This window comes from Pseudorca crassidens, chromosome 11 (genome assembly GCF_039906515.1).
Source record: "Pseudorca crassidens isolate mPseCra1 chromosome 11, mPseCra1.hap1, whole genome shotgun sequence".
Classification (NCBI taxonomy): Eukaryota; Metazoa; Chordata; class Mammalia; order Artiodactyla; family Delphinidae; genus Pseudorca; species Pseudorca crassidens.
Genome location: NC_090306.1, coordinates 7155114 through 7167234, shown reverse-complemented (window position 1 = coordinate 7167234; position 12121 = coordinate 7155114). Strand labels below are relative to the sequence as shown.

Genomic DNA, 12121 nt, shown 5'->3' with positions numbered 1-12121 from the left:
GTCGTACTCAGTCAAAAAAAAAAACAAAAAGTAGAGAGTTCCCTGGTGGCCTAGTGGTTAGGAGTCAGGCTTTCATTGCCGTGACCCGGGTTCAATCCCTGGCTGGGGAACTGAGACCCTGAAAGCCGAGGCACGGTCCAAAAAAAAGTAGTATCGAAGGTGAGGTGCATGCAGCCTGGGGGACATACACCTTGAAACATCTGGGTGGGGGAAAGAAAATATTAGAACTTCTATCCCTGAGACACTGAGATGAGGGAAGAAAGCATTAGAACTTCTGTTTAAAACTTTTAAAGTACCATATACTAATATAGTAGTTAATTAATATAATTTGAACAATCATGTATTCATATATTGCGGTATATGCTAATTTTCACTTAATATTCAATATAGTAACATAGTCGTTATTATGATTTGAATAATTAAATATTCACATATTGGGGTGTATGCTAATTTTTCACTTATAGATATTTGAATAATTTATAGCCAAATAAGCTAGATTTTAAGCACTGTGGTGAAAGTGACCATCTATCTTTATTTCCCAAGACCTAGTACAGTAATTGGCATATAATAGACACTCAATAAATAATAAAAGTAAAACTAGAGATAATTTACTTCAGAAATAATCTGCCCAACAGGATGATTTGTAATGGGATCACCCCAATCAATATGATCAAGAAAATAGGCCTGGCATGTGGAGTATTACAAATAAAAGAGCCAGAATTCAACCAAGCATGTTGTTGGATTCCTTCCTGAAGAATATTCATAGGAGCGGCATGGTCTGAGATGACTAGAATTCCTCTAGTGTCTGGATCTGGAGGTTCATGAACCTTGCCATTTAGACTTCAACTAACTCCCTTCCTCTGATTTCCTAATACACATTCGGATGACTACTTGTGCCCTTTTACTTTTAAGGAAACCCAGTATGCCGGCTGGCCCTCTTCCCTTGGCATCTTATCGTACACTCACACACTGATAACTGGTTCACATGTGAAGTTATGACTTTTGCTTATGCTAATCAGACGTCCTTGTTCAAGTCTGAGGGTGCATCCAAAACTCCTGGCCCCTCAAAACAGAGGATACGGCTGGGACCGCAGTGGCAAAGCAAAACAACCATTGATTGATCTTTCTTCTGTTCCATCAATTTCTTAGCTCTTAAACAAATATAATCTGAAAGTGCGTTGTAAACATGTTGGTTCCTACTGTTGGCTTTGTCTCGGTTGTTCTACTAACTCGTTCTGAATGATGGTTTGTCCAAAGTCATCTTCTCACTGATACCATCAGAACAGTGTTTCTCATTCCAACGACACGCTTGACAAGCTGAGTGCGTTTTTTTGGGGGGCAGCGCTGCGCTTATGCAGGATCTTAATTCCTTGACTAGGGATCGAACCCATGCCCCCTGCAGGGGGCGCACCGAGTCTTAACCACTGGAGTGCCAGGGAAGTCCCTGAGTGCATTTATTTTTTTTATTTATTTATTTTTTTGCGGTACACGGGCCTCTCACTCTTGTGGCCTCTCCTGTTGTGGAGCACAGGCTCCGGACACACAGGCTCAGCAGCCATGGCTCACGGGCCCAGCCGCTCCGCGGCATGTGGGATCTTCCCGGACCAGGGCATGAACCCATGTCCCCTGCATCAGCAGGCGGACTCCGAACCACTGCGCCACCAGGGAAGCATGCTGAGTGCGTTTTAAAGATCACTTTTTATGGCTAAGTAATATTCCATTGTATATATGTGCCACATCTTCTTTATGCATTCATCTGTTGATAGACACTTAGGTTGCTTCCATGTCCTGGCTATTGTAAATAGAGCTGCAATGAACATTTTGGTACATGACTCTTTTTGAATTATGCTTTTCTCAGGGTATATGCCCAGTAGTGGGATTGCTGGGTCGTATGGTAGTTCTATTTGCAGTTTTTTAAGGGAACTCCATAGTGTTCTCCACAGTGACTGTATCAATTTACATTCCCACCAACAGTGCAGAGGATTCCCTTTTCTCCACACCCTCTCCAGCACTTATTGTTTCTAGATTTTTTGATGATGGCCATTCTGACCGGTGTGAGATGATATCTCATTGTAGTTTTGATTTGCATTTCTCTAATGATTAATGATGTTGAGCATTCTTTCATGTGTTTGTTGGCAATCTGTATATCTTCTTTGGAGAAATGTCTATTTATGTCTTCTGTCCATTTTTGGTTATTTGTGGTGAGGTGGATGGACCTAGAGTCTGTCATACAGAGTGAAGTAAGTCAGAAAGAGGAAAACAAATACCGTATGCTAACACATATATATGGAATCTAAGAAAAAAAAAAAAGGTCATGAAGAACCTAGGGATAAGACGGGAATAAAGACACAGACCTACTAGAGCATGGACTTGAGGATATGGGGAGGGGGAGGGGGAGGATGTGACGAGGTGAGAGAGTGGCATGGACATACATACACTACCAAACGTAAAGTGGATAGCTAGTAGGAAGCCTCCGCGTAGCACAGGGAGATCAGCTAGGTGGTTTGTGACCAGCTAGAGGGGTGGGATAGGGAGGGTGGGAGGGAGGGAGACGCAGGAGGGAAGAGAAATGGGAACATGTGTATATGTATAACTGATTCACTTTGTTATAAAGCAGAAACTAACACACCATTGTAAAGCAATTATATTCCAATAAAGTTTTTTTAATAAATAAATAAAGATCACTTTTGTTTGTGTTCAAGAGGTGCATTTAGAGTTGTTACAATCTCGTTGTTACAATCTCTGTAGTTTCTTCTCCGTTGTCCTTACAAATTGTGTATATTCACGGCTGCCCTACACCGAAGTCCTAGACAAATAGATTGCCAAGAGATTTTGTATTCACTCTACACAAATGATTGTTAACAGTCTGTGTGAATGTCCTTAGTGTCCAATAACAGCATAATGGGTAAACCAGTTGTGTAATATGCATGTAATGGATTACTATCCAGCTATGGAAAAAATCAGTTATATTCATACCTGTATCAACCTATAAGAATTTCTGAAATAATAAATTAAGAGAAATAAAGGGTTACAGGGCTTCTCCGGTGGCGCAGTGGTTGAGAGTCCGCCGGCCGATGCAGGGGACATGGGCTCGTGCCCTGGTCTGGGAGGATCCCACATGCCGCGGAGCGGCTGGGCCCGTGAGCCATGGCCGCTGAGCCTGCGAGTCCGGAGCCTGTGCTCTGCAACAGGCGAGGCCACAGCAGTGAGAGGCCCACGTACCGCAAAAAAAAAAAAAAAAAAAAAAAAAAAAAAAAAGCGTTAGAAAAATACACTGCAATATTGTTTCTATAAAGTTTACATATTTGTGAAGCAACACTTTATAATGTCTATGGATCCAAATATATGTAGTAAAATTATAAAGAAATTAATGGGAAAGGCGGACACCAAACTCAGGATGGTGGTTTCATTAGGAGGATGGGAAAAGGGACTGGGAGGGTTATGCAGGCATTTTTGCATATATACATAATATAGTTAAATTATAATAATCTACATTTTAAAATTTTTAAATAAAAACAAAAGATCAGGTTAAAAATGATAGCAATAATACAGATGAGAATGGTGAGGTTGATTTAAGGTAGTGACAATTGGAATTAAAGAAACGACTAGGGCTTCCCTGGTGGCACAGTGGTTGAGAATCTGCCTGCTAATGCAGGGGACACAGGTTCAAGCCCTGGTCTGGGAAGATCCCACATGCCACGGAGCAACTAGGCCCGTGAGCCACAACTACTGAGCCTGCGCGTCTGGAGCCTGTGCTCCGCAACAAGAGAGGCCGAGATAGCGAGAGGCCCGCGCACCGCGATGAAGAATGGCCCCCGCTTGCCCCAACTAGAGAAAGCCCTCGCACAGAAACGAAAACCCAACGCAGCCAAAATAAATTAATTAATTAATAATTTTAAAAAGCCGAGTAGCTATTATCATCATTGAAGGGAAGTAAAAACTTAAAAAAAAAAAAAGAAAAGAAACGACTAAATAAACCAGTGATTCACAGACTTTTCCTCTTTAATTCTCCAAACAAGAGAAGTGACTTCATACTTCCTGATATAACCCGAAGTATCCTACCAACTCTAGAGTTTTACATTTGAAGTCCATGTGAATTTTGCATTTTACCCCATAATATATGCATATTTGTTTTAAGATCAATATATTTTATTTAATATATATCTTCTATTAATTATAGAACAGTCAACTTATACTTTTAACCCTGTAATTTCACGTCTGAAATTTTTCTATGGAGATGGGGACAAAATGTGGAGAATGATTTGTGAACAGAGTCATAACACTATTCCACCATGAAAATTGCAAATAACACAATGTCCAATGATAAACATTCTTTTACGTAAAATATGTATCTAAATAATTGTATATAATACAGTCATTAAATTAACTATGTAGATGTTGGTGATTTGAAAAAAATTTCTATAATACAAGAAGATACAAAATTATACGTATGCTCTGATCTTAGCTATAGGATATATAATATTCATAAAAGACCAGAAGGAAATATAGATATCAATATAGATTTCAAGTACTCTTTTGATATATTTTTCTGCATTATTATATATATATATTTTTTAATTTTATTTATTTATTTATTTGGGTGCACGGGATCTTTAGTTGCGGCATGCTGGATCTAGTTCCCTGACCACAGATCGAACCCAGGCCCCCTGCATTGGGAGTGCGGAGTCTTACCACCAGGGAAGTCCCTATATATCTATACATACATATATATATATATGTATATATATATATTTTTTAAGTAACACTGTTAGCATAGCATATGAGGTCTGGCAGAGAAAGTTGATTTTATTTTATTTTTTAAAATTTTATTCTATTCTATTTATTTTTCTGGGGTTGTGCCGCGCTGCTTGTGGGATCTTAGTTCCCCAACTATGGATTGAACCCGGGCCTCGGTGGTGAAAGTGCTGAGTCCTAACCACTGGACCACCAGGGAATTCACAAAGTAGATGACTTTAGAATAATTGGATATTTAGCTGCTCTAAATCTCACCTTCTTTATCTATGAAACATAAATAATAATGTTTACCTCAAAGACCAGTGGAATATATTTATAAGGAGCACATAGAATAATGCCTGCCTATAATAGAAGATCAATAAATGACTGTTTCCTTCTATCTAGAATCTAATATACTCCCATGAGCGTAATGCAGAAAATTAACTAAGATTAACGCTGTGTGTGTGTGTGTGTGTGTGTGTGTGTGTGTGTAAGTGTAACTCGGGACATCATTAATCAGGATGGATTTTCCAAGAAGACAAACTGTAAACATAAATATACTGACAATTCAGATCCAAAGGTCATAAGCCAGATAGTTTTATTAGAACATTTACCCCAAGAACACCCCTTCTGTTCTATTGCTGAGAGGCTAGCCACACCCGCACTCATCAACTACCATGTTTTCGTAATGCCGTAGAATGACGTTGTCATCGTTGTCCTGATAGAGCATGGAGATGGGGGACAGCTTGGTGGGAATGCAGACAGCCTGGGGAACTGCTGGGTCAATGGCGTGCATCAGCGCTTGCATGAAAGCATAATTGGAGCTGTTGAGGGAGGTGGTCAGTGAGAAAGGACAATCTCCGTGGCAGTAATTTGCCATGAAACCCTTGGGGGCAATGATCCACTTGTGCCAGCCCAGGTCCCGGAAGTTGATGAACAGCTGGTGACGATGGCAGAGGTTCTTGCAAGAAGCCTTAGAGGCAGGGATGGCTGCTCTCCTTTTGCGGGTAGGAGGGTGGCACTGCTCAGGGTTGAGGGTGACCACCAACAGGGAAGCGTGAAGAGAACGTCTCAGTCTGGCGCAGGTGTCCTCAAGCTGAAAATTCACCCCAGAGGCTCTGCCTCCTTTGACCAGTATCTCCAGGAACAAACCTAAGTTCTTCCGGGGGTAATTATTCCTCTTAGCCACATCCAACAGATTGAAGTGAAGGACACCTTGAGGCCATGGTACTGACTGCAGTGTAAACATTTTACCTGTCTTTGGGGTGGCCTGGCCCCGCCCGTGTGGCCCCTGAACCAGGGACAGAGCCAATTCCAGTTCTGGCCCCAGGTTATAGTAAGTGTTGGGCCCCAAGTCCAGGCCCAGCTGGGCCATTGTTAACTGTTCCTCATCTTTAATCGCAGACAGGTTAAAGGAGAGGAGCTTCTGTAGGTGGGAGGAGGCTTGGGAAAGGCTCTCGGAGTAAAGAAAGAAACCTAGATGGGGACAGAGAGATGTGAGTCACCTCCACCTGTGTGATGTAAATGTCAAATGTTATATGTATATCCACATATACAAAACAAGGGCAGGAAATTCTCAGCTACACTTAAACTCAGCCATTTGGGAGGATTTGTTTCTCTCACTCCTCATTTATGGCCAGAGGTTCTTATCTTCATATTGCAGGTCCCCAAGGGACCCTGAATAGAATTTAGAAGGTCTATAATCTTGGATGGGAAAAAGAATCACATCTTTATCTTCACTAAACTCTAAGTGACATTTAGCATTCTTTAAATTATGAATATAGGCGACAAATCCCAATAATATTGTAAGCATCTATGACACTGTTACCAATAAAAATCATAGGTATGTTCATATATTAAGTTGTTGCAAATAGCTTAAAATAACATTTATGCTCGAACTACTTTGAATTGATGGTATAGTCCCTTCTTTAGATCTTGTTATTTGTTGCATGAATAAAATATCATATGCATTACTATACACACATTCATTTTTTAAATATTTCTATAAATGTATTTCAGTATTTAATTGGTTTCTTTTAAAATTCTAATTTTTTTTTTTTTTTTTTTTTTTTGCCGTACGCGGGCCTCTCACTGTTGTGGCCTCTCCCGTCGCGGAGCACAGGCTCCGGACGCGCAGGCTCAGCGGCCATGGCTCACGGGCGCAGCCGCTCCGCGGCATGTGGGATCTTCCCGGACCGGGGCACGAACCCGTGTCCCCTGCATCGGCAGGCGGACTCTCAACCACTGTGCCACCAGGGAAGCCCTCTAGTCTTATACTTTTGAATACTCCTCCCACTTCACTGGAAATTGAGATGCAATGTGATTCTTCAGTTTCTCCACATGGACCCCCTTCTCCGTAGCTTTTGAAACTGTGCTGAACTCCGCCTGTTTGCAAAGCTAACTTCTCTGCTTAGATTTTCATACATCACCTACTCCTCTAGGAAAAGGCCCAATAGAGGATACATTTACCCTTTTTTTGTTTGTTTGCTTTGCATCTTCAATTTCTCTCCACAAATAACTTCTTTGACCTGATGCCACCATCTTGTTTGGTGGGGTGGCTCTACCCTAAGAGATTTTCTAAGCTCATTCAGCTTGTGGAGAAATGACAATGGAAACCCAGGTATCCTAACCATTCCACCACAATGCCTCTTCAAGCTCATTTAAAAAACAACAAAATTAAAAAGCCTTTAAAATGACCCAGGTTCCTGTTCAAGTCTACTATATCATCTCTCCGTTTCTTTTCATTGACCATCTTCTTAAAAAGATTAGTCTATGTTTGCTGTCTCTACTGCTTACCATATATTCTTGTTATTGTCCAACTCTCTTACCCTTACTGGTCCACTGAAATAAACATCTTTAAGTGTTGACTAACTAGCAAATGCAGGGATGTTTTCACAGGGCTTATCCTTCTCAACCTCAGTGAACAGTTGATCTCTCCTGTTCACAGCTTTAATTCTAACGTATTAGTCTCACTTTTTACTCATATCACTAAATCACATTCCTTAGGCGTGAAAAAAACCCCAAAAGACAGAGAGGAAAAGATGAACAGATTTGAAAACATGAAAATTAAAAGCTTCTATATTCAAAAGACATCATGTACAAAATTAAAAGCTGAAAGAACAACCAAGAATACTTGTAATATGTATATAAAGAGTTTTACAAATGATTAAGAGCCTCACAAATCATTACGGAAAAGAATCCTCAACAGGAAAAGGGTCATCATGTGTAAATAATGTATACATTATTTAATGTATAAATTTAATGTTTAAATTTGAAAATTTAATGTATAAATTTTCAAAAAATAATACAATTATTTGAAAAATAAAAATGAATGATTCATATTTTAAGATAATAAACATGATAAATATAGTCAATACTGCTGTATGTCGTGTATAAAAGAGTAAGTAAATTCTAAGTTTCTAGCACAAGGAAAGAAATTTTTTTCTGTTTCTGTGACTTTGTATCTATCTGAGACAGTGGATGTTCGCTATACTTATTGGATTTGTTGTTGTTGTTGTTTTGGCTGCACAGCGCGGCTTCTGGGATTTTAGTTCCCCAATCAGGGGTCGAACTTAAGCCATGGCAGTGAAAGCGCCAAGTCCTAACCACTGGGCCACCAGGGACTTCCCTCACTATACTTATTGAGATAATTGTTTTGTGGTATACGTAAATCAAATCATTGTGCTGTACACCTTAGACTTATACAGTGCTGTATGTCAATTATATCTCAATAAAGCTGGAAGAAAATAAAAGACTATATTCTAAGTCTTAAACAAATAAGCAAATAAATAAATGATTCATTATCCATTTGAAAGGGCATCGTTCCACCTTATTAAAGAAACATATTAAAACAACGAGGTCATGTTTTGCTACCAGATTCACAAAAATTAAAAGCTAAAAGAGTGTTGTTACGTAATGGCCACCCAGTGCAGCACGGATAAGTACACTGTCATATACTAACAGAATGAAATCCTAGACAGCAATGAAAATGAACTACAAATACACACAACATGGATAAATCTCACAAGTGTAATGTTGAATGAAAGAAGCCAGACACGAAAATGGATACATTCCACAGTTCCACTTACATGAAGTTCAAAAACAGGCAAAACTAATACGTAATGTTCGATGTCAGGATAGCAGTTACCCTTGTAGAGAAGCAGTGATTAACAGAAGGGGGCATGAAGGATCCTCTAGGGTGCTGGTCACGTACTGTTTCTTGATCTGGGTGCTAGTTATTCTGCAAAACTTCACTGAGCTGTTCTGTACAATTTATGCACTTTTCTGAATGTACATTTTACTTCAATAAGTTTCTATTTTAAAGAGACTACCATCAAAGTAAGTGAGAATTCTCATACACTCAACGTGGAGTATAAATTTTAAAGGATATTTGCTGTACATCAAAAGTATAAATGTAAAAAAAAAACAAAACAGTATAAATGTGCCTACCCTTTGACACAACAATCCCCTTCTAAGAACTTATCCAGGGAAATAATAGAAAAAGTGCGCGCACGCACACACACGCAAATGGATATAAAGCTGCACTATTGTAATATGTTTATGTTCATCAACAGGACATCAGTTACATAAATTGTAGCATGTCTATACAATGGAATATCATATAACCATTAAAACAGGGATAAGTTGACTATATGTTCTGACTTGAACAAAATGTTCATAATACTGGAGGAATGTATAGTATGATCCCATTTATAAAAAAATTACAAGTTTATATTATATATATGCAAAGAAGAAAAGTCTGGAAGAATATACATCAACTATTAATGGTGGTTTTCTCTAGGGGGAGCATTAGGGAAGAGTGATAATGAGATCGTGTCCTTTTCCTGTACCATTAGATAGAATTTTGATCATCACAAAAATTAAAAGTTTTTTTTCCATGGTGAAGGGAAGGAAGTAGCCTCAGCTATTTCCTACTCTCTCCTTGGAAAACCCTTCACACCAGCTCCCCTCACCTCTTAACCTTCCTCCAGGAATTGTCCCTGAAGCCCCACCCCCAAGGCATCTAATGTGACACTTAGCACAATGTATGGAAGTCATCTGTTTGTTGATGTGTCTTCTATAAACTCTTAAAAAGCTGACTTTATCATTCATCTCTGTACTCTCATGGTCTTACACAGTTGCCGGCACTTAGTAGGTATCCAATAAATGCTTCTTGGACTCAAATCTTATTTCCAGTTGCTGTAAAACTAACCAGCCAGGGCTCTCAATTCCTCCCACCTCAACCACCTGGGAGGCTATATAGAAATGCAGATTACAACACCCATCTCTGACTTTGAATAAGAATCGGGTGGGGGGGACTTCCCTGGTGGCACAGTGGATGAAAATCCGCCTGCCAATGCAGGGGACACGGGTTCGAGCCCTGGTCCAGAAAGGCCCCACATGAGACCGAGCAACTAAGCCCGTGCGCCACAACTACTGAGACTGTGCCCTAGAGCCCGCGAGCCGCAACTTCTGAAGCCCATGCGCCTAGAGCCCCTGCTCTGCAACAAGAGAAGCCACCGCAATGAGAAGCCTGTGCGCTACAATGAAGAGTAGCCCCCGCTCGCCATAACTAGAGAAAGCCCGCGCACAGCAACGAAGACCCAATGCAGCCAAAAGTAAATAAATAAATAAATAATTTTTTTAAAGACATTAAAAAGAAAAGAATCGGGTCGGGGCGTGAGGGGCAGGAACTAGGCTGAAGAATCAACTTGTAACAGTTGATCTGCATAATTTTTGGTGGGTGGTCAGTTTGGCAAATTACTGAATTAACTGAAGGGTATGACGATGGCATATATTATCGCCTTGTATTTACAAATCAAGAATAGCCTTTTCTACCCATCAAAAGTAATGGGAAGGTACGGAGCAGGAAGCAAAAGTCCCGGGCAAACTGAGCCCAGAGGACCAGGATGAGTAAATTTGGGGCTCAGGAGTGGGAGACTGAGCCCTAATTCCACCCTCACACCTCCACCTAAATTGTAGCTCAAAGCTGTTGATTCAGAAAAAACCATTTTGAATCCTGGCTTTGTTCACATACTAGCTGTATGATCTTGAATAGGTTACAGGTTATCTACTGTCTGAGCCTCAATTTCCTTATTGTTAAAAACTTGATAAGAATACCTGCCTTCCTCTCGGGACAGTGGTTGGGATTAAATAAGATAAAATGTGTAAATTACCAGTACGTGGCCGTCCATGAACCCCTCGGTAATTGTTACTTCCCCTTTATTCCTTTCTTCACACCAGATTCATCTCTAAGAAAGACTCCAATGTCCTCACCTTGATCTGGGAGAAGTCGGAGTATGTTCCCACTGACACCCAGCTCCTTCACGTAGCACAAGTCTTGAGAGACGCCAGTGGTTGCTGCTGCCTCTTGATCCTGGAAAATTCTCTTCAAGATGGAAGGCACAGGTTGGAACTTCTTGGGTGAAGGCTCTTTGTCTAAGCCCAGAGACTGGAGAAAGACACGTTCTTGGAATGTCTGGCCCAAGGCCAGGATTAACAGGAGGCCTAGAGCCAAGCCTGGCAGCGAAGGAAGCATGGCCCCTGAGCTGAGGTGAAGCTGGCTAGTGGGGCTGCAGAGCTCTAGCGCCTGACTGCCCAGCAATTCAGGTGCTGCTAATTTATCTGAGGTAAGATAATCAGGTGTGAATTGCTCTCTTCCCAGCTCCTCAAAGGCAATTGGATACAAAAGCACAGATTGTTTTTTTTCTCTTCCCCAGTTCTGCTCTCCCAGAAAAAAATTCACAAAAGAAAGATTACCCACGCGGGGACCTAACTCTACAACAACCTGAGATTTGTCAGCAGTAGACTGAGTGGAAAGCAGACACACATTTATTTTTTTAACAAACACTCATTAAGCATCTATTATGTGCAACGCGCTGAGATGGGTGCTAGGAACATATTATTAGTAATTTAAAGTCTTGTCATTCATAGTCTAATTAGACAAATACACAGGTAGAGTTCTACTAAACTATATCCACAGCCAGGTGGAAAACCAAACCGGGGAGGGAAAACCCCTCCTGGGGAGGTTGGTCTACACTCCCCATCTGTTTCCAGCTCTAGGACTGAATTTTGTTCCACTAACTTTGACCTTCCTGATTCAAAGTCAGAAATCAGACTGACTGGGTAATTTCTGTTCCCGTACTTATTAGCTCTGTGACATTGGACGTGTCACTTAGCCTTCCTAAATTTTGTTTCCTCAACTGAAAAGAAAAACCTGCCTTCTAATTTGCCATAGAAATCTGATAAGATGATGTGTTAAAAGTGCTCGGCACAGAGCCTGCCGGAAGGTAAGCATGCACAAAGTGTTCACAGTGGAGAAAACTTCAAAGCTTAGCAGACATTTTTCAGTAAGACATTCAGGGCTGAAGGAACTACACATGTAAAG

The 12121-nt window shown here is 40.6% G+C and overlaps 1 protein-coding gene across 1 annotated transcript; it reads right to left on the bottom strand.

Moving 5' to 3' along the window:
- Window positions 1–5057: 5057 nt before the first annotated feature.
- GDF3 (growth differentiation factor 3) lies at window positions 5058–11669 on the bottom strand. The gene is made up of 2 exons (XM_067695642.1): window positions 11011–11669; window positions 5058–6210 (listed from the first exon to the last, which is right to left on the bottom strand). The coding sequence occupies exons 1-2, from the start codon at window positions 11270–11272 to the stop codon at window positions 5384–5386; spliced, it is 1089 nt and encodes a 362-aa protein (XP_067551743.1). The 5' UTR covers window positions 11273–11669; the 3' UTR covers window positions 5058–5383.
- Between the last annotated feature and the right edge of the window lie 452 nt (window positions 11670–12121).

Bases quoted from the DNA above. Each gene is read 5' to 3' on its own strand.
- GDF3 (XM_067695642.1), bottom strand. From the start codon at position 11,272: ATGCTTCCTTCGCTGCCAGGCTTGGCTCTAGGCCTCCTGTTAATCCTG. The intron at 6,211-11,010 runs GTGAGGACATTG...GTCCCCATCTAG, and splicing joins CCGACTTCTCCCAGATCAAG to GTTTCTTTCTTTACTCCGAG.